This window comes from Pagrus pagrus, assembly GCF_965226575.1.
Source record: "Pagrus pagrus genome assembly, chromosome: 14".
Lineage (NCBI taxonomy): Eukaryota > Metazoa > Chordata > Actinopteri > Spariformes > Sparidae > Pagrus > Pagrus pagrus.
The window spans coordinates 18,768,490-18,791,168 of NC_140198.1; the positions used below are offsets into that span (position 1 = coordinate 18,768,490).

General features: G+C 38.7%; 3 protein-coding genes across 4 annotated transcripts; all 3 read left to right on the plus strand.

Moving 5' to 3' along the window:
- The first annotated feature begins 1,924 nt into the window (after window positions 1-1,924).
- Window positions 1,925-5,575, plus strand: LOC311269542 (choline-phosphate cytidylyltransferase B-like). Its single transcript, XM_084373732.1, has 8 exons — window positions 1,925-2,110; window positions 3,161-3,260; window positions 3,618-3,734; window positions 3,910-4,061; window positions 4,152-4,230; window positions 4,315-4,457; window positions 4,557-4,745; window positions 5,118-5,575. The coding sequence occupies exons 1-8, from the start codon at window positions 2,030-2,032 to the stop codon at window positions 5,382-5,384; spliced, it is 1,128 nt and encodes a 375-aa protein (XP_084229858.1). The 5' UTR covers window positions 1,925-2,029; the 3' UTR covers window positions 5,385-5,575.
- A 1,172-nt stretch (window positions 5,576-6,747) lies between these two features.
- On the plus strand, window positions 6,748-15,649 carry LOC311269544 (palmitoyltransferase ZDHHC20-A-like; the record flags this gene model as incomplete). 2 transcript variants are annotated; one of them, XR_014624105.1, is made up of 14 exons in its annotated part: window positions 6,748-6,865; window positions 8,201-8,227; window positions 8,329-8,423; window positions 8,579-8,699; window positions 10,195-10,264; window positions 10,663-10,695; window positions 10,868-10,988; window positions 11,549-11,681; window positions 11,768-11,894; window positions 12,046-12,132; window positions 12,235-12,314; window positions 12,394-12,440; window positions 12,607-12,666; window positions 12,953-15,649. XR_014624105.1 is itself a non-coding variant. In XM_084373734.1 (13 exons), the coding sequence occupies 12 exons, from the start codon at window positions 6,748-6,750 to the stop codon at window positions 12,435-12,437; spliced, it is 1,056 nt and encodes a 351-aa protein (XP_084229860.1). In that variant the 3' UTR covers window positions 12,438-12,440; window positions 12,953-15,649. The 2 variants fall into 2 exon arrangements, 1 of the variants encoding a protein (XP_084229860.1); XM_084373734.1 differs by lacking the exon at window positions 12,607-12,666.
- Window positions 15,650-18,760: 3,111 nt separating this feature from the next.
- LOC311269068 (organic solute transporter subunit alpha-like) lies at window positions 18,761-21,872 on the plus strand (the record flags this gene model as incomplete). Its single annotated transcript, XM_084373047.1, has 8 exons — window positions 18,761-18,836; window positions 19,310-19,461; window positions 19,686-19,759; window positions 20,658-20,816; window positions 20,974-21,085; window positions 21,178-21,324; window positions 21,504-21,609; window positions 21,712-21,872. 8 exons carry the CDS (start codon window positions 18,761-18,763, stop codon window positions 21,870-21,872), a joined length of 987 nt encoding a protein of 328 aa, XP_084229173.1.
- Between the last annotated feature and the right edge of the window lie 807 nt (window positions 21,873-22,679).

Below are 22,679 nucleotides of genomic sequence, written 5' to 3' on the forward strand. Positions count from 1 at the left end.
ATGTAAGTGTCTTTGTATACATATGTTTTATAATAACTGTATTTTTTTCATGTCAAATGTTTTTTTTCTGAAAGTCTTCATTCTAGGGTGAATCATCATCATTTGTTTTTCTGTCAGACTTAAACAGACTTGTTTAACGTGTAAAGTAAAGATAAGAAATGATGAATATGAAATAAAGATAAAAAAGACCAGTCAACTTTAACTTCAATCTTAAATGTTTATTTATCCTGGAAATGTCCTTGTTCATAAATCCTACATCTGTGAAAATGAATTAATCAAAATAAAAGTTTCCACAACGTGTAATGAGAAGTTTTCTAAAGCATATTTAAGTAATTCAAGTATTTCAACAATAAGTTTTTCATAAAAGATGCATTGATAAAATCTAATATGAACATGAAATCCATCTACAGTTATAGTGAGAGTCTACCACCATGCTAGTTTTTCCATGAATAGACACAGCAGTGCTTGGAGCTCAATGCTAATGTCAGCATACAGGACTGTATTAGTATCAATACTCTGGGGCACATAAGGGGGAGGAGGTGAGGGGGTTGTGTACTTTTAAGTAGTCAAGAGTAGGAGAGAGTAGTCTGACTTTTATGTGAGAGCAGGAGGAGGTTTTTTTTTTCTTCTTTTTTATTAACTCTTCCTCATAGCAGATTTAAATTTGTTTTGGAGCTAGATGAAATGTTAAGAGTTCACGAATTCACCCTGAACATCCTGGACATTTATGTTTCTATCCAATTTCATGACTCATGCAATAATTTAATGTAACTGGTGCTAAAGGAAACATCAGTCAGCTTCATCCTCTAGGGACCATAAATATTTGTTTTAGACTGCACATTATATCATTTCACATAGACGTCACAATGTGTGCGTGTGCAATAGTCACAATGGACATGCAAAGTCAAGTATGGCAAATTAACTCAAACACGTGATGCTACAGCTTTTTTTTCCTGCTTGATACAAAAGCAAAACTGGCACATTTATTTCTTATTGCCATGACTTATCTACAGGAGAAGACTGTCTGATATCAAACAATTAAGTCCAATTTAAGACTTCTTGGATACATGGGATTTGTGCGGTTACAGCGAACAGCCAATCACAAGCATACTCGATCAATTTTTCACACAAAGCAGGTCCTACTTTGGTTTTTGATAAAATGTACTCCTCTACAAAATCAGCTTGTTATTCGCTATATATCGCAGAATATCATGCAGACTTTCAGTTTTGAAATATTTCAGTGGTAGACAGACCAACCATAGTATTTTAGCTGGTACTGTGGCCAACAATTCTTCATTTATGTTTCTACATAAATAAATATGTGTTTCATGTATCTAGGACTGAGCATAAAGTGCTTTTGTGATTGTTTTAGACATGTGTGCGTGAATCATGCTGCCTTTTACAACCAGGTGAAACTGCAGCTAGTATGATCATGTAAACAACCTGTGTGGTAAAGTAGCGGCTGGTGTCAAAAACTAAAAGTACTATACAAGCAAGAACGGCTGCATCAATTTCAAGATGTACCCACACCAAAAATTACATAATATCCAACGTAGCGTAACTTTGTGAAATGTTGGAACAGGTTGTTCTGTGTTTGGTTCCAAAGGCTGCAGATGTAAAGGCTCTGGACTCATACTCCCTTTATGGAATAAAATGCTACCCTGTTAGCAGCACTTTTCACATCCACTTCTATCTGAACTGCTGCAGTTGTTTAAAGAGTTTTCTAATAGTGTTACATTGCATACGACATCCTATTGCCGCAAGCTTCCGTGTCCATGAAGAAAGAGAAAGCCCTCACAAGCTCAGTGTTGATGACAAGTGCAATTTCTGAATAGGTTTAGCAGGCTGGCTTGAACTTTGCTCACTACAATCTTCCGTCATCAGGGTCAGGCAGGCCGATGGGATGTAGACTTAAAAACACACACACGCGTAGGATTCCACCCTGTGCATTAGTCAGGCCGGCTGAGAGGAGCAGCAGACAGGCGGCTGCAGTGGTGTCGTTAGTAGTCGAGGAAGCAGAACATCCAGGATGGCTGGAAAGAGACGAGGCCGAGGCAGAGACAGCCAGCAACGACAGGCCCCACAGAGCCAAAGAGGAGGCCCTCGCAGGGTGAGTCCTGCTCTGTCAACGCGTAGCCACCATGTTTATTCTTACACTTCAGTTAATCACAGCAGAACTTGTAAAGGAGATCCTGTTTGTCTTAAATGTGTGTTTTTGGCAGTACTTAGTAAAGAACACTGCTTTGAATAGAAGTCAACTTTTCCTCTGTGCTTATCTGACTGAACTGACTAGCTGGGTTGGACGATGTGGGCGTGAATTACATAATACAGTATGACATGATTATTCTTAAGTGAAATTAAGAACATGTGAACTGGTATGATAGATTAAGTACTTTTACTTAAAGTACATGTATTGTAATCAGTTTCCATCACTGTAAATGTATCAAAAAAATGAGGATTCGAGTGCATAAGGTGCAGGTTATTATATCTCACATTTGTTTCTGATTGTGGAAACATATTAAGGTCTGGGTGTATTTTGACTTCTAATTCAGAGGTTTAAAGCGGTAAATCTTTGCTAACTATAAGGATTAAATCAACAGACAATCTTATAGTTTAACACACGACATTTGAGCACAATCAGGGTTCAAAGTATACATTACATCACATCAGCTAAAGCTGCATATATGTATCTACACGCAACACAAAGTCCATGACATAATGAGAGGCTCATTACTTCAGAGTGCTGAGATTATTCACAGTCAGATAAGCGTTGATAATATCAGTTCTTACCATGTCAGGTCATGGGAGGAGTCCCAACCTGAGCGTTTACAATACGTTATATTTTATTAAAGTGAAACCTATAACAGCAGCGTTGATATTGAAGTGCTTGAATTCTCACATCTGTAGTAACACTGTTGCTGTATAATGTCTGTCTGCACTTTGCTTTCCTCCCACAGTCCAAACACATGCATGTTAACTAGAACCTTTACATTTGGTGTGAATATAAGTATGAAAATCTTAGTCTGTATACAACAGCAGCTTGTTTAGTTTGTAATTTCCTGTCACCTGCAGCATTCTGTGCCTTGACCAGGACAGGTGGTTTAAGAGATGGAAGACTGAACTGGAAAACATGTGAAACCTCTGCTCCCTCTGTCTTTAGGCCCTGCGGGAGCCAGCTGCTTTTGCCAAGGCTACAGGATTTGAATCGGAGGTCCCCCATGAAAAGCTGACTCTAGCCCAGGCACGGAGGGGCACGCCAGGTCTCAATTTGTTTCCACTGTTAATTGTCTTTCAAATTAGCGTCTTCATGTCTAGTCAGTCCCAGCTTGTAGCAGCAAAGAATAAGGGAAGACAAGTGGGAGGATTAATAACCCGGGTGTGTTTGTATCAGCTGATATCAGCTGTAAAAAGTGATTCAAGTATGCAATATTGCAATAAGTGCAATATTATTTTATTGCTAGTTATTAGGCTGTCACGCCATTGAATTAAAGAATAAGCAACAGTATAAAAGGATAATGGTCTTCATTGTCCAATCAGTGATTGACTTTAGCTTTTTACATGCCTTGTAATGTAATGTTGTTTTTTAAAGACATGTTTTCATATTGATTATCTTGCAGCTAATCGTCCGGTGCGAGTCTACGCTGATGGGATCTTTGATCTTTTCCATTCGGGGCATGCTCGAGCTCTGATGCAGGCCAAAAATGTGTTCCCCAACACATACCTGATGGTGGGAGGTATGAAAACTTGCAATGAAAACACACGAGGCCTTTATTAGCTGGACATGAATCCTAATCTTAGAATCACCAAATGCTTTAGGCTCTTAGAGCACTAAATCTTTCAATTTAGTAATTCCAGATGAACTCTTACTCCCCCTCCATATAACAGGCCCTCTCTGTCTCTGTGTCTCAGTCTGCAGTGACGAACTCACCCACAAGTTGAAAGGCTACACGGTGATGACAGAGGATGAACGCTACGACGCCCTGAGGCACTGCCGCTATGTGGACGAGGTGGTGCGTGATGCTCCCTGGACCCTGAACACAGAGTTCCTGAAGAAACATAAGGTCAAAGGTCACGCAGCTTCTCGCAATGTCATACAGTAACAACAGCAAAGATATCTGATGAGTCTGAACGCTGTAATGTTGCACTCACAGATTGACTTTGTGGCCCACGATGATATCCCATACACCTCTGCTGGATCAGAGGACGTTTATAAGCACATCAAGGAAGCAGGTGGACATTTAATTTCATACCCATCATAATGACTTCTGTCATTTCTCATATCACTTTAATGAATCATTTACGTTTTAATGTCAGGCATGTTTGTGGCCACTGAGAGGACAGAGGGCATCTCCACGTCTGATCTGATCACCCGTATCGTCCGAGACTATGACATCTATGTTCGACGCAACCTGCAGAGAGGCTACACCGCCCGAGAACTGAATGTTGGATTCATTAATGTCAGTGAAACTATATTTAATTGATTTCAAAAACAGATTGTTGATGATTTTGAAACAGACGATAGAGAAATAGAATCTATATTTGTGTTTTACTCACAGGAGAAGAAATACCGGCTCCAGAACCAGGTGGACAAAATGAAAGAGACGGTGCGTACGGTGGAGGAGAAGTCCAAACACTTTGTTTACAGAGTGGAAGAGAAGAGCCAAGACCTCATCCACAAGTGGGAGGAGAAGTCACGAGAATTCATTAGCAACTTCCTGGAGCTGTTTGGACCTGACGGAGCCTGGGCATGTTTACTTTTACATTAATCCATAAAACACACTAACTGGAGGGAACAATCTCTCTTAGACTGTAGCAGCTGTAAATATAACCTTTCATTTAAAGGTTGAGTCTGTTGTTTGGTCATGTATTGACCAAATGTAGTTGTTGTGTCTACATCCAAAGTTTTCGTGCAAAAAGCAAGAGCCTAGGGCACCAGAACATCTAGTGTTGAAATGATTATGAAATGAAATTATGAAATGGGCACTTTGGGTAATGTGGGAAATAACTGAAATACAGAACATAAACACAACATTACATCACAAAATAATTACCTAAACCATTGTGCCAAAGCACATCGTTACAACACAGTAAACTTCTATCTCTGTCCTTTTTTTTAGAACGCGATCCAGGAGCGGAGTGGCCGTATGCTGCAGGCCCTGTCACCTTACTCCTCACCCCGTGGCTCCCCCAGCAGCAGTCCCACCAGAAGACGCTCAGTTTCTCCTGACTCCTCACCTGCCTCTGCCTCTGCCTCTGCCTCTGCCTCGGCCTCACCCTCCCTGTCCCCCTCCTCTCTCTCCCCTCCTTCCTCCCCCTCCTCACCTAGGAAGGGGAAACGCTCCTCTCTCAAAGCTTCTGCCACATACAGCAGACATGCACAGTGAGCTCATCATGCTCTTTATTGGTCTTCTTAGAGGCTGCTGGTGATTTATCTGGTCTAAGGAGGCGATTAATTTAAGTAACAAACTAAGAGGGAATACTTTAATATTGGTTTATTCAAGTGCAATATATCATAATGTACATAATGTGTCTTTGCTGAAAAGAAAATTAAAAAAACATTAAACTCTTATGTGGATTTTGTTCGTCGTCTGTCATTTATTACTCTTCTATATCAAAAAAGCTAAATACATAACACATTTGTCACCAGGTGGCCACCATTTTGTCTTTTGCTTCAAAACAGTGCGCCAACATGCACTACTCACCTGCATGAGTGGCCAGCACAAGGACCAAAACAAAGAACAGAAGCTCATCCCAACACACACAGAGGGAGTGTCACATCATTCTTTTTGACACAGTATGACTTTACGTAGTTAATGGTTGTTTGCTGCTTGCTTTATTAATGTTTAAAATCTCATATAATTAATGTATAATAAGTATTTATCCCATGACATAGTGGTACATTTCAGACTTATCAACCCAAATGTCCCTATCATTTAATGTCCAATCTGGAAACACACATAGGTGAGATTGGCTTGGCACAATATAAGTGAAATGCTTGTAGGTCTAGAGGAGAGGTAGCAGTTTAGAAGATATATATCCTCAAGCTCCTCAAGCAAACAACTAAACAACTTGTGATATGATATGATACAGTTGAAATGCTGTAATTAGTCTTTAAAGCCCTAAAACCCACTCTACAGCTTCTCTTGTGTATGGGTAGGTGTTTGCCAACATATCGTGCATAAATGTAAGGCGTCAGTCAGGTGTTGAGATAATGACTTTTCAGCTTGTTGTGGAGTTCCTCTGCCCTCTCCTGGACAAAATGAGCAATTAGCGCAGTTTTAAACTGCGCTCACATGTTATTTTTACTATAAATTGAGCTGTTTTTACACTATATTATAATAATATTTATAATATACAAAGTATTTGAAGATATATGAATAAATAACCCATAATTGAAGAGTTTCACACAAGCAAACAAAGATAGTGAGATGCAAGATGTTCACCTTGTGTGTATTAATCTGTTGGTATTTTTAAAAGTTCTCATAGCAGGACATCACTTCTGGCATTATATTTTACTATATGACAACACATGTAATAATAGACTGATGTATGCATCAAATGAGCGTTAAACTTGTATTCAGATTACTTGCGGGACGCTTGAGAGCTGAAAACATACATGCGCAGGCTCCCGAGTGTCTCCGTTTTCCGGTGTCCGTCAACTATCTTGGTCTTTTAGCATCTTTGGCCGGCTGATTTAAAAGCATGGATATGACGTCACCAGCAGCTAATGTCCTACACGGATTAAAGATGGCGCCCTCTCATGCGCTGAGGTGCTGTAAACGGGCTCTGAACTGGGTACCTGTCCTGTTTATTAACCTGGTAGTCGGCTGGTCTTATTACGCTTATGTTGTGGAGCTCTGTGTCTGTAAGTACCTTCACTTTTATCAGTATTTAGCCACTGCGGGGCGGAAACTAGCTTGTGTTGACAGTTCCTGGGTTGTCAACTTTGATAAGCTAGTTGAAGTGAGATTTAATCATCCCAAGGCTGCGTTTAAACCTGAGGATAACATCACGCCAGATCGTTTTGTTTCTGATTTTAACCATGGATTTAATCTTTCATGACAGCATATGTGACGTTTATATAATCCGGCAACTTTTTCAGTCCCATAAGGAGAGGAAAGGCAGTCTCTGGGTAGCTTGAACAATGATTAATTAATAATTAATAACTTACTAATGAGGGGTGTATTGCATCAGCTAACACTGGATATTACATTGTCAGCTAAGTGGAATGAAACAAGAGATAATGAAAGTTTCTTAATGTTTTTTTTGTTGTTGTTTTAGTGTTGTAAATGAATGGAAAAGTTAGCTCTATCATTTTAAATCCCTTGTTTCTCGGTTTTAAACGTTTAGTAGTCTATAACAGTAGTTTAGTAGGCTCACAGGAAGACTTTCCTTTATGTAGCTTTAATTCTGACACATTATTTTTGATTATATATGTTTTTTTAATCAAAGTGACAACAAGCTGATATGTTACAGCTGTCAATGATTATTATTTTCATAAACTGACAAACCTTAGGAGCCAGCTGCTGAATCACAGTGATAGATGGCTATAAATCAACCATCTGAAGCATCACATATTTATTGTTGATGGGAAGATGTAATGAGGCCTGGAGAAGAACGACAGCGTTTAAAACTCTGAATGTGCAAGGAACCACCCAAACACTGGTGATAAATAAAGGTGCTCTTAAGTTATTAGGATCAAATAGTGAGATTTTTAAATATAACAATAAAATCTCATGAACATGCAGATAAACTATTGATTCACATGAAGACAGACTCATCATCCAGCAGGATGCGATCGCCTACTTTTATCTCTCAGTCAAACATGACCAAGCTGACACAATAAGGTCTGAAAGTGGTTCAGCTCACATGAGTATTGATGTTTTTTTATTGATCAGTTGTGTGTGCCGTGACATGCACTGGTTTGTTTCAGCCTGGAACTGATGATACCATTATCATCCTGTAAACGGACTGTAGTTATGTCTGTAAGTCAGCGGCTGTGGTCAGCACAGGGACATCCCTGCTGCTTAGACAAAGCTCTCTGTCATGGGAGGGTCACTGCTGGCCGTGCCAGGCTGCTGCCACATGGTGCGAGAAAGGGGCGGTGTGTGTGCGTGTGTGGTGGGGGATGTGTAGTCATGCATTCTTAGGACTTTCATTACTGCTCACTTATATAATTTTGTTTCTTTGCCCTATGTAGATACAATCCCAAATAATGCAGAACGAGGTAAGTGAGGATGTTATCCCCTCATCTTAATTATTCATAGCAAAGTTTATGTCAAAGATGTCAATATAACTGCAAGTCAAACTCTTTCTTTCTGTCAACAGTCAGCTATTTGGTCATCTTTCACATTTTCTTCATCATGTTTATATGGTCCTACTGGAAAACCATCGGGTCCAAACCAGCCAGCCCCTCAAAAGCAGTAAGTCAAAACTGTATGTCTGTCATGTCCTCACTCAAAATAAAAAAAAAAGAATATGACCTATTTTCATGCTTTGGGTTGTTAGATTAGGTCAATATAATCTAACATTTTGTCATATAATATTTAATGGACTTTCTCTCTCCTCCACCTGTCAGTTCTGTCTGCCCAGAGCAGAGAAGGAGCTGTATGAGAGAGAGGAGCGTGCCGAGACACAACAAGAGATTTTGAAGAAAGTGGCGAAGACTTTACCCGTGTATACACGCACGGCAGGAGGAGGTGAGGCTTTCATCACAGTTGCAAAATGCCTGGTAGACCACCAGGAAACTCTGCCAAGTAGGCCTAAGTTAGTAAGTCAGTTTTTATTGTTGTTGCCTCTTTGAATAGGATAACAGAACTTGAACTAAATAATGATGAAAGTGTCTCTGTGACATTTTCATCATTGTTTAGTTCAAGGTTGTCATGGCATCAAATAAACAATAAAAAAGAAATTGTGAAATGTGTTGCTACATCGCCTCTTCCCCTTTTGCCTTCTTATCTAACACGACACTAAAAGTGCAACACTGTTTACATCTTTTTTCTGTGATAGAGATGGAGATGGGCAGTATTCCAATTAAATGTATTTAAAATACATGTTTAATTACTATTACCATTTTGGAATTTGGATATTTTAACTACTAAAAATACATTTTAATCCATGTTTGAATGAAAATGTATTTTGATCCTAAGGGTTACATAGTTGAAAAACAGTTCAACAGCCTAATCATGGTCCGCTGCTAATGCAAGTGAATCATGTGACATGTTCATGTGATAGTGTTCCTAGCTTGAAAAAGAAAGTTCTTTAATTTTTGGGGCAGATTTCCCCAGAGATAAAACAATAACATCAAAATATGATCAGAATTCGCTTGCTAAGGCGATCTTACGGGATGACACTCAAATACAACAGAAGAAAAGAGACATTAGCAAACACGTGTTCTCTACAGCTGGTAAATATACTTACCAGCTCATTACGTTAGTGCAACCGGTGAGCTTCTGTATTGTGTTGGTTAGATAGGAAAGCTGACAGAAAAAAAAAAAGAAATGTAAAAAAAAAAAGTTATATTTATCATTCTTAAAAAAGATTGGCATTGGCTTAATTCCCACTCTGTCATCTGAAAGAGTGCATCACGGTCGACTAACAGTTCCCCCATTACATTCAGTCAGTCAATGGTCACATCGATTGACAGGAACCACTCAGCATGTTCTCCTGAATTCGCCCCTCCAACATCAGACTCATAAAACTACTTGTATTTTAATCAAAAACCTTTTCTCACACCAGTATTTTGTATATTATGTTGATAAATTTAATGTGCAAATACTTGTTGTATTTTTGATGTATTTGTACCTGTCTCTGGTTACAGACTATAAGCTATTATATCCCTGTAATTGGTCGTGTGTTTAATGAGCTGTGTCAGGAGGGTTCATTGGACTCAGGTGCACCTCATTATCTCTACAGGCCACACCTGGCTCTTATGTGCATCAGCAGTTATGATCTCACACATTTGGTTTCACAGGAACATTTTGTAAAGACACTTAATTAGAGATGTAGAAGGTCAATTTGTGTTTAAACATTTCAAAGAGGAGCAGGAAACGCGGGAAATGTAAAATTAGTCTTCAAGGGGTTGAGAAAGCAGACTACACCTCAAATTCTTGTTTTGTTGAAATATCGATCATACACTGTGATGATTATATATAGAGGTACTTTAATGATTCTGCTTTAATTTTGTCTAAATAGCCATCCGATACTGCGACCACTGCCAGATCATCAAACCTGACCGCTGCCATCACTGCTCAACCTGTGAGATGTGAGTGTTTTCTGGGTGCACACGCTGTATAATTCAAGGCTCCTCATTTTTTATTTTATTCTTTATGTTTCCCCAAACAAGCAGATATTGATTTTTCACTTTGAATTTATGATCCCAAACATCCAAAAGTTTCCATTTCTGGCTGTAAGAAAAACATTAAGTGCAACTTCTTGTAACAGGAACTGAAGACAAAATGAAAATGTATTGCTGTTGGTTGAAGAGTTTTTTGTTTTGGCTGCAAAAATACACATTTTTGACATTCAACATGAATACACAGTTAATATTGAGAATTATGTATTTTTTCATGCTGACATTGCAAGTGCCTCTGGGCAACTGGATCAGCAACATGTTAACATCTGGATGGTACTAATGGATGTATGTTTTCCTTACTCTTGAAGGTGTGTGCTGAAAATGGACCACCACTGCCCCTGGTAGGATTTCTTATTTAACTATGCATTAAAGCAGGTTTTTCATTTCCTCATGATCCAAGTTTGCTTGCTGTGCTGTCCATCAGCAAATTATCAGTTCTCTTTTGTTAAGACGATGTAAAGAGTGACACATTTCACTCTCTTTCTGGTGTTTTCTGTCTTTTTTTCTTTTCAGGGTCAATAACTGTGTCGGATTCTCAAACTACAAGTTCTTTGTGTTGTTCTTGACCTATGCCTCATTCTACTGTGCAGTAATTTGTGCTACAGTCATCCAGTATTTCATCAAATTCTGGACCGTAAGTACAGAAACATCCTGGGTTTTTTGTTTTTCCTGCATGTTCTTGCATGTTTGTGGTCAGTTTGTTGAAGGTTGTTGTGCGATCTTTTGAGGTCAACTTTACTCATGAGCTTTCAGCACCCTTGGTTTTTAAAAACCATTAACGTGCTGTCTATTAAACTCGCCATTTTGAATTAAAAAATGAAATAACTTGCATCTACTTGACTTTAGAAAAAAAAAAAAGGAAACACATTCAGGCTGTGGTTAAGCATGTGATCAGCCACTAATCTGCATCGTAAGATATCGACCCGTTGGTTAACAAATGCGTCATGTGACCGCTTGTCAGGGGTTCCTCTTCAGCATGCTGCATTGCATGGGACAATGGCTCCTGTCACTCAGTCCAGCTGTGAAGGAGTATATTGTGCTCTAGTAAAAGAATACTAAGAAAATAATGGATGATGCAAAGGTGAATTGTCCACTCAAGTCAAGTAGGTAAAGCTGACTAGACATGAGGACAAGTAATAATCTTTTTCATGACTGACAAGACTAACACTTCTGTTCACTGTCTCCTTTCTGAAGAAACAGCTGCCTGACACGCATGCCAAATTCCACATCTTGTTTCTGTTTTTTGTGGCGGCCCTGTTCTTTATCAGCATCCTGTCACTTCTCAGCTATCATCTGTGGCTTGTGGGAAAGAACAGGACCACTATAGGTAGATATAAATAAATGTCATTACTACTTCTGGTTGTATCCTTTAAAAGTCACCATGAATAACTATATTTTTATATCCACTTTCAGAGGCATTTAGGGCTCCTGTCTTCACGAATGGTCCGGACAAAAATGGGTTTTCTCTGGGCTTTAGCCGAAACGTAGCTGAGGTGCTTGGTGACCAAGGGAAGTACTGGCTGTTTCCTGTTTTCTCAGGGTGAGTCTGCTCTGATCTGATATAACTGTATGTAATGTATCAATCACCTTAGCAATCACAACAATGCAAAAGGATAGAAAGCCCAGTGTGCTGTTAATACTGTATTCAATGCTAACTTGTTTGCTAATGCTGTCTTTATCTGTTTTATCAGTCTGGGAGATGGACAGTCCTTTGTTACCAGATTGGTGCACATAGATCCTGAACAGGCAAACCGTGTCCTCCAGCAAAATGGCAAAAGGTGAGCATTGTGGTTTTTTTTGTTTTGTTTTTTAAATATTTAATCCGTATCCTTTCAGTTTGGTCTGCTAGATTTTAATCACTAATGTGACTTTAATCACAGCCCTGCTGACGGGGAGACCAGCCCTCCTGTGCTCAGTAATAATACACAACACACAGCAGATGACAGCAAAGAGAAAAATGGTATGTTGTTGTCTTTTCTCACATTTTAATTTTTTGCATTATGGCTTATAAAGTGTTTTTGTAATAACTGTCCTTTCAGATGGAGGGCAGATGGTGTCGGTGACTATGGAGAGTGAGCCATAGAAGGTATGTGGACATCGACTTGACTGCTAAAAGGAACTGAAACGGTCAAGCTCAACAAAAATAAATTAATATGCAAATTAAAATTCCCCTTGTTATTTACCTTCCAGTAGTTTTACATTTGATTTGATTTACTTCTGTATTTCTTTTCCCTTAACATTTTTCCCCTCAGATGGTGTTATTTTCTCCCAAGACTGTTCCACCTTGACTTTGAATGACAACCCCCCCTTAGGTGCATAATTTTGCAGAAATACCTAAAGAAATACAGAAATAAATAAGTTTGTGGAACTCAATAAAGGGAAAATATAACAGGAATAAATAATGAAATTAGAAATTGAATAACTTAAAGGATTAAATGGAAAAGTAAGTTAATAGGGGAATTAATAGAAAGGTACATTTACTAATGCCATTTTATTTAAATTTGACAGATTCAGTCCCCAATAGTTTTTTCATTTTTAGTTTTTTTTGCTGGTATGTAATCCTCCTGTTAATTTGTACTTTGTTGGCCATTGCTGCAGGTCAGAGTCACATCAGTATGAACTATGATGCCTTAAACCAGGAGCATCTGCACCTCTACAGGAGCCGTCCTCCACCCTCATCCTTCATCCAGCGTGCTTTAAACAAGCACCACAATAATCCTGTTATCATGTCAACAGTGACTGTACAGCAACCTCATAGACTGCACCAGGCTGAAGCAGAGGTGATCCGCAGGTTTTGTCTTTGATTTGAGCCAAAGACTTTCAGATGTTTTATTATTATTGCATATGAAAAACTCTGGGACTGCTTTTTCACCCTCAAGCCAATGTATGTCTACATTGTTTACCTACATGGGTTAATTTCATTATACATTTCAACTAGAGAATCATGGTTTATCAGTATTAGTCACGTACCAATAACTAAACCTGGTACATGTGTGCGAGCCACTAAATTAAATGTGTGTAATTCATACAAAATGGTGAAACATTTCAACACTTGTACATTTACATAATATGTCTTATCAGTTTTAAACTCAAAGCACAGTGCAATTATTAAGACCAGAGGCCTGTACTGCGAAGCAAGTTCAACATACCCAGGATACCGTTCGGTTACCACAACCGCAGTATGCGATCACACGCAGGTGGTTATCAAAGTCGGACCAGGTTTTCCACATCTAGCCATCGGCACATTCTCAGAAAGGCGTGTTTGCAGTGCATGACTGATCACAAACATGTACAAGTCTACTGGCAGCAGAGCACAAGAGCGAACTATAATGTTATACAAATATGAAGAAGTTAAACACATAATCCAGGCGCAAAGCAACACAGTTGGAGCTGCTGAATGCGAGAAGGACAGCTACCAAAACCTCAGTGTTAATAGGCTTACAATATCACTTTTTCTTCCTAAGGGCACGAGTAGATCTGGCTATAATTACTTGTGGTTATTCCATTAAATGTGTTTGATGTATTGTTATGGTGTGTATGACAAAGATTATTTAGAATATCAACATGGCAATATTCAATCAAGATTATAAAAACAAATAACTTTGCTAAGGATTCTTTCTATACTTTCAAATTCAACAATTTAAAAATGACTTCTTCCAACATATTTGTATCAATGACAAACAACAACTTTAGGGAGTTTCAGCTTTCAGAAAAGGTGAATGAAAAATCCACTAAAGAGGAACAATATAGTGGTCAACCACAGCTATAAAGGGTTATTATCACAAGCCTTGCACAAGTACCAAGCACAGCGTTTCAATTGTACCAAAAGTTTTTGGATATTTTAGTATATTTTATCAATGTACTTTGTTGCTATGTTAACAAAAGTTCACAAACTAAACGCTAAGCAAAAACTTCAACCAGAGCTGTGGGTGTTGCTGCCCACTCACCATCTTGATCCTTTCTCGGAGCAGGTTAGGTGTGCAACATAAGTAACCATGGTGATGTACCTTGGTAAGGAGTAAACCACCATCCCCTGAAAACCCACCGAATCCTGCTTCCTAGTACAGGCCTCAGTAGTCGGTTATCATCAGTCTAATTTAAGTGACAGTTTACATGACTGAAAATATTTAAAGGTCTTTTTGTTTACACTTTTAATACATTTATTTTTTACATGTCAAATTTTATACTATGGTAAAATAACGGGTGATTGTAAGCTTAAAGTGGGAGGACCAAATCCAGTTTAACTAGTTAAAATGGCGGCATCGCATTTTAAATATTTAAGACCCATAACCAATAGATCTCATTTATAATGCAGTTTTTATTGAGATTGCCATTTTTCACTGCACTATGAATATTCATAATTTATTTAAGCTTTTGTAAATTAATTGTGTTGTTTCAGTGTCTGATTTTTATCGAGTGCTGCAGGGATGATGTATAATTGTGGAGTATTTACTGACTTACTTCATATCATAGAACAAAATGTGTAAATATATCAAGCTTGTGTTAACCACAGGCATCCAACCAAAAGCCCACTGACTTGGAGACGAGGGAACCAGAAGTGCAACAATGTTAATTTGCAGGTTTTAGGACTCATTCCTGCAGCACTCTATTGTAATGGCTTATGTTTTATTTAGTTAGTTTTTTTCTGAATGGTATAAATGGTTATTTGTCCTTAAGTCCACAGAATGTTTTCATTTTTATGTTCAATTTGCTACAGTATGCGTTTTTTTTTTTGTTTTTTTTTAAATGAATCAATCTTGAGTGTTAATGCCAAGGATTAAATCTGTGTTCTTTACATTTTCTTTTCCAGTTTGATGATAAGATTTATTTGAAAGTTGGAAAGATGAGCACAAAAGGAAACCACAATAAAGCTGTTAAGATATTGCCAGAAAGGTCAGGGACACACCACTGTGTCCTTGAATGTGTACCAGGATAGATAAGATGGGCACTATATACCAGTGATGAAAGAGTAGGCTAGTGTCATCATAAACGCTCACCTCTGTGCTCCTGGCAGAGTTTCATATTACATTCCTTTTAGTGGAAATGATGCACAGCACAGTTTGTGGTTTACAGGAGTGGTCAGTAGATAATAATGTGTAGATATTACTGACAGAGTGGTAGCACATGTGAATGCACTCACAGTAAAATACATTTAAAAAACCCGACTAACTTCAATGACTGAACCAAGCAGCTAGAGCTGCCAATTTCTGTAGGTCTGTTTAAGACCTGCTGTAAAATGATTCATGCAAATTGCTCTTCATTGTTCTGTAACAATAAATGTGATGTAAGAAACTATACGGTGTGATTCTTCGTCTTAAACACTGGTGCGCTGTGATTTCTAACAAATTAGAGGATGTTAAAACTCTTGACTGTGAAACAACTCTGCAGAGGACTTACCTTGTGGATTACAGCCATACCTCTCCAGATGTCTACCATAACCAGCTTGAACTAAAGATTTATCCAAATTTCATTGAAATGGTGTTTGTTACATGGACATATAACACCCCTTTTCAACATGGTTTGATTTGTGTTTGATGCCAGGTAATGCATTTCTTTACAGAAACTGCACCACTGAGAGAATAGCCAAGTTTCAGTTTTTATATGTGCATGGAGCGTTATCAAGACAAAAACAGGGCCAACACTGTATGACTAATAAGTGAGGAGGTCGGCCTGCCAGGTGTTAGTCAGTTTTGTGAAAGATTTGTTAATAGGCCATAAACAACTCACTCTAGCTAGCTAGCTTCCAATGTTAATATGCAGTTGAACTTAGAAAAAGTTCTTATAGATACAGCTGCTTTAAAGTTATCAGTTAGCTAATTCGTTTATGCTCACTTCCTGTGGCACAGTGCATATCTGAAATACAATGCAAAAGCACAAAAACATTTTTAACTTACTTGCAGCATATTCAGGACCAAAAAATAGACAGAACATGGAGTTTCACAAACACATCAACGAGCACTGAGGTTCCCATAGGAATGAATGGACTTTGGGTTGACCCGCATACACATACAGAGCTATGTGAGGTTTGATGCATGTTGAGGATTCTGCATGACCAGTGCAGATCAGGGCTGCAGACAGGGGAGAAACCAGGTCAGTTGTCCTGGGCTGGGGCTTGGTAAGCCCAACAGTCTAAAGCAAATTGGCATCAAATTGGGGTTAAAGCGGCACTATGTAGTTTTGGAGAGGAAATTCAAGCTCAGAATTTTAATATTTATAAAATTAATGAGGTAATAATACAAACTCGGAAATATCATTTTTTTTCCATAACTGAATAAACAAGCTGTTCTCAGAGGAACAGAACCCTGTTTGAAGCTAGGAAGGTGGCAGGGTCCGCCAAATATAAATGAAGTAAAACCATTTGAAATTGTATTGTCCTTTAACATCAGTTTGTTTATTCAGTCATGAAAAGGAAAAGAGTTTGTTTATTTATTTAGATTATCTTCTGATTTAAATGTCCCCCCTGTTGTCTCTGGGTTTTACACCTATATTTGTTTGTTGCATTGTGTTTCCTGTGACAGTCATATCTCTGATGCAAACGGCACAATTGTATGTGTATCTAATTTGTATTCTGAACATAAAAGTCACCAGACTTGCACAATCTATGGTACAATATGCTCTTCACTTGTTGGCTTTTAGTGAAATTACTACTAAACTACTTGATAGTTGATGAAATGTGGTACAGACATTCATGTTTCCCTCAGGATGAATTGCAAAAGTCAGCAGTCATAAGATAGTTTAAGTACTGTGTGAGTGCGGGTTAAATACAGATAGTTCACAATGATGAGTATCGCACAAGACTGCACTCTTCACTTCCTCAGATCATTAACACTGAACACTGTTGACTCAGGCGAGTGTTTGACACTTGTCGACCTTTCGTCTGGCACAGAAACAATGTGGGCGTGAAACAAGATTGGCAGGCGTGCTGTGGAGAGGTGAATATCCTCAGTGCTGTTCACCTCTCCGTAAAAAATGCAACAGATAAAAATCGCCCTAACACTCAGCATTACGCACACAAAGTCAGCCCTTTGAACTCTTTATAGCCTCCTTGTGTTATCTGTATTATCAATCTCAAACTTTAAAAATGTTGAATTATCATAAGTGTCTCACTTTAATGTAATACTGATGTTCTTGATGGATTACTTGGACTGTGCAAAATGTTAACGGCATTCACTTTTCATTCTCTCAAGAAGTACCTCCTCCAATTTGTAATACAATACTCGAGTAAATGTATTTACAGTAGTTACTACCACTGTTGCTTCTCTGACATTTAGTTTATTTGTGTGTACAAGGTTCATCTTTCAAAACCATTGAGTGAAATAAAAGTGGAATTGATTTGATTGAAATTAACAAGTTTCATGTCAGTTAAAGCTGCAGTATGTAAGAATCGGCTGAACTGCTAACTGCCGCCAACTGTAGCTGCCGGAAGCTAGTAAGTTCAGCTAACCCAGCAGCTAGCGGTCGTCTGAGCTGGCTCTGCCTTGACTGGAGGCTGGGAACACAATTTGTACAAAAATGTCTTTGACATAACATCAGCACAGTTTTTTCTTCACATTCTGGTGATACGTTCATTTTTGAATGTTTTAAAACTAAAATTCTTGCACTTTGAAATCTGAAATGTAAACTCTTGTGTCCCACCACCCATGCATGTTCTCTGACCTCATCAACCTCAGCCTATATAAGACTAAAGCTGACAACACACTATCAATCATAATCATCCCAACTAATGAGAATGCAATTAAACAATATAATGTATTATAAATATATATAAATCTATTGTATTGTTTACTTTAGTGTTAGGAAATGTCTTTGTCTTTATCTGTTGTGCTTGTGCACTTTATTTCTTTCACCGTGGGATAGTGAGAAACATCTTTTCGATTCCTCTGTATGTCTGGTACATGTGGAGAAATTGACAATAAAGTTGATTTGACTTGATACGTATGTGCTCTAATGGCACTAAATCTGAATAATGAAGTATACATACTCCTCACTGCTTGAAGGAAATACCTTTATCTTTCTCTTTACCCTTTCATATGTGGTGGGAAGGAAAATAACACGCCCTGTCAAAGTTCATCTCTCCTCACACACTCATTGGGTCTCACCCTTTTAACTAAAACTCTGACCTCTGTGTTATTTCAATTACCAGGACTTAAGTCTGTGAATGAATGAGCAACAGTTACTTCTCGTGCCGCCTTCACTACTTACAAGTCACCTGAAGGGTAAAGTACACTTGCTGTTGATCAGCTACTGGAATCCAGCGGCTGTCACTGTGAAGAGAAAACAGATTAGTTTGACAATCACAACCTACTGACCAGAGCCTTAACTGGAGTCATTTCTGCTAGCAGCGTTCAATTTAGACTTGTCTAGACCATTTTTAAGAAACATTCTCGAGAGGAATATCTGCACACCATGGAGGAAACGCTCAACGGCACCATTGATCCAGCTTGTTTACAAGAACCCCCGCTGGCTATCGACGTGATCAAGCGTAAGTGACCCACACTGCCACATCCTGTTCGCTGGTAATGTTTCCTTATCGACCAGTCTGAGCTAATTCACTCAGCAGTGTCTGGCTTGTCTCTGTGTGTCCTGAACGCACCAGATATTGGTTCCTGCTTCAGTTATTTATTCCTGTTTAAAAACACAACATTGTCCCACAAACTAAAATAAATAATCTGCTATTTCTTCATAGTATATTGTCATGGATGGACAGTGAGAGTTTAGTGTACCTGTGCTACAGTCGGGGTAACATAATACTTTCACTGCACTGTCCTGAATTGCCCTCTTATTAGGCTAAAAAGGCCACATTTCTACCCAATTCAAGTGAATGTTTTGAACCCAAGCAAAACCAGTTTGGTCATGTTTATGTGTGACCTTTGTTCACATTAAGTCTCCAATATATTTATGTCCTGTACGATGTAATAATCTGAACCCCTCTCTCTGCCTCTCTTACTGCTTTAGAGATGGATGTGTTTGATTTTTGCCTCTACGCCATGCTCACCCTTATGTCCTGCATCTCCCTGCTGCTGTACCTGGAGCAGTGCGTCTTTATTTATAAAAAGCTGCCCACCCCCAAGAAGACCACCATCATTTGGACAAGTGGTGCAGCACCAGTAAGCATTCAGGCCTGTTTTGTTGTTATTGCTGATTGTAAAACCGAAATATTATCATTATCATTATCAACCATGTTATTTGTGGAATAATTTCCATACATCTGGTACAAGGCCTTTAGAAATACAACATGAAATGACAGTAACTGAGAAAACTAAAAGTGAACAATGCTAGATTGCTGATACTGTCATTTTATTGGGGTAATAATTGTATTTCTCTGTTTCAGGTCATTGCCACCATGTCCTGTTTTGGGATGTGGATCCCGAGGGCAGTCATGATCACAGACATGACGTCTAACTGGTGCGTTTTCTCTCAACTACACCTAAATTAGGACACAGTAATGCAGTATTTTGTCATACAGCAGCGGGCAAGATGTCACGCTGAAGTTACAGTTCTGTCCTAATTACAGAAATATTGAAAATATTGTTATCTACAAAAAGGGGGTGTCCTGAAAAAAAGTCTGAGAACCACTGGTTTCAACCACAGAACCACACTGATCAGCGTTGTCTGTTATCTGATACGTAGCTGTGACCAGTAGCCACTTCGCACTTATTGTTACTGTTATCAGGTTTGTCATGTCAGCTTCTAGGTTATCTGCCTTCCTTTATTATAGCTTTATTTACCTTTTTTTTTTTTTTAGCTCAACAGAAAAACCCATGCTTTCTTGTAAATAGGTCTGAACTAAATGCACCTGGCTGAATAAATCCCCTGTAAGAAGAGTTTAGTTTGGGTTCGAAAAAATCCCTCTCAAATTGAAGTATTAAAGTATTAAATGTACTCATGTAAGACGATCAGGATAGAACATCAGCTACGTTAATACTACACAATATACACATTACACAGTGACCAATTCACAGCTCTGCATGAACTAGTTGAAGAATTTCCGAATAGTTTAACCATTTGATGAATCATTACACACAAAAGGATTTAGCTCAACTCCAATAAAAGGCAGGGACATCTTTATAGGATCACCTGCAGTGATAAAGTTTATGTGTTTTTTTATGTACAGTACATATAGCACAGTGTGTTTGACAGCTTTTGTGGTGCCGTCACGTGTCAAGGGCAAGTGTGTTTTATGTTATAATAAATAAGTAGATGAAATATTAAACTTAAACCTAAATATGTTCAGTGCTCTGGAGTGATTTTTGAGATGCATGACGTATAAACAGGCCCGACTTTCTTCCCCTTCTCCGTGCAGTTATTTTGCAGTGGTGGTGTATAAGATCTTGGTTCTGATGATCGAGGAGTTGGGGGGCACCAACGGTTTCCTGAAGCGGTTTTCTGGTAAAAACTTCGCCATCAGCACAGGACCCTGCTGTTGTTGCTGCCGCTGTTTACCCCAAGTTCCCATGTCACGGTATTCATACCTGTTTCTACAAATACTGGAGATGTTCCTACTGTTTTTATGTTTTTAAATTCTTCAGAACATTTTTACAAATTATGCTGTATACTGACTGTTCATTGTTCATTGTATACATTTCTAATGGCCTCTGTCTTTGACTGGAATCAATCAGGCGAATGTTATTCTGGCTGAAGGTGGGAGCTCTTCAGTATGCAATCCTAAAGACGGTGCTCTCTATCGTGTCCGTAATTTTGTGGACGAACGGCAACTTTGATCTCTCAGACGTAAGTATTTAAGCTTCCCTTCGTATCTGATTGTGCAGAAAATATAACGAATATTCTCTGAAATTTGAAATACTTCTTTGCTTCTCTTTCAGTTAGAGATCACTGGTACAGTCATTTGGATCAACCCGTTCATTGGTGTTCTCACTATCATCTCCCTTTGGCCTGTTGCCATCATCTTCATTAACACTAACAGATTTCTACGCAGCCTCAATATGATACCCAAGTATGCCATGTATCAAGTGAGTCAACACAACCATTACCATTTATCCTTTCTAGGCATGAGGGAAATCTCTTTGTCTACATTAACATTTAGCAACATGAGCTGCTTTGTGTTGCAGTTTGTATTTCTTTGGTGTAAAAATAGTCATCCCTGGTCTACTTTGGCATGTAAATGATTAAGTATTGCTTTTCTCCTCAGCTAGTACTCGTATTGAGCCAGTTGCAGACCTCAATCATTAACATCCTGTCCTTGGATGGAACCATCGCCTGTTCCCCTCCCTTCTCCTCTCAAGCTCGTGGATCCAGTAAGAAACATCTCTGAACATGTTTTGCATGACTGCTGATGTGACTGCATGACGCGTGAAGTGAATAAATCCATCTGACACACTGATTTCTCTGTCCCCCAGTGCTAAGTCAGCAGATGATGATCATGGAGATGTTCATCATATGTCTGGTCAATCGTTTCTTGTACCGTCGTACATATGAAGCACTCTCCTCTGAGGAACAGGACAACGACCAGAACGCCAAAGTCGACATGCAGAAAGTCCTCGAGGAGCATGATGTCTAAAAAAAGAGACAGTGAAAGAGCGGAAGTCAACACTGCTCTCAGATGATGTATTACAGTAGATCATCAAATAGTCAAACTCGAGTCTTAAACTGTTTTCATTTGATAGAACATTTTACCTCATTCTTTCAAACATTACTACTGTACTGGGGTGACTTTCAACCCTTTTTCTTTATTCTTTTCACACAGCACTCACTGACATTTTGTCAATATCTTTATCCTATAGGTAACAAAACTTAAAGGGTTGGCTCATCCAAATTACTACAGTACTTTCTGCCCAAGAAGTAGTCCCTCTGAGTTGTGTGGGTTATCCAGAGTAAAAAAGACGTTGATTCTAGAAAGAGATGTTGGCTGTTGAATTGTTAACATGGTTTTAAAAATAGTTTTGAGTGACACAAAATACCCTTTGTTTACCGTTGTACTGGAGTGGAGTCAGACATGTCAAAGATGGATATCTTGAAACTTGAAGCCAGATTAACCAATAGTAGAAGAGAATAGAAGATGTTTTCCCCTTTTGTGATTTGGTTGAACTGACCCTTTAACTGACCCTTTTGTGAAATGTGCTCTTTCCATTTCTTGCGGAGAGTTACAGTAGATAAGAAGATTGATACCACTCTTGTGTCTGTCCGTTAAATATGAAGCTACCGCTGGTTAAATTAGCTTAGCATAAACACTTGAAACAGGGGGAAACCACTAGCCTAGCCTACTTGTTTACCCTAACCTTTACAAAAATCAAGTGTTTTATGACACATGACATGTTTTTAAGGCAGCTTACTTGCCGGACATTTTCTTAACCTGCTATAATGACTT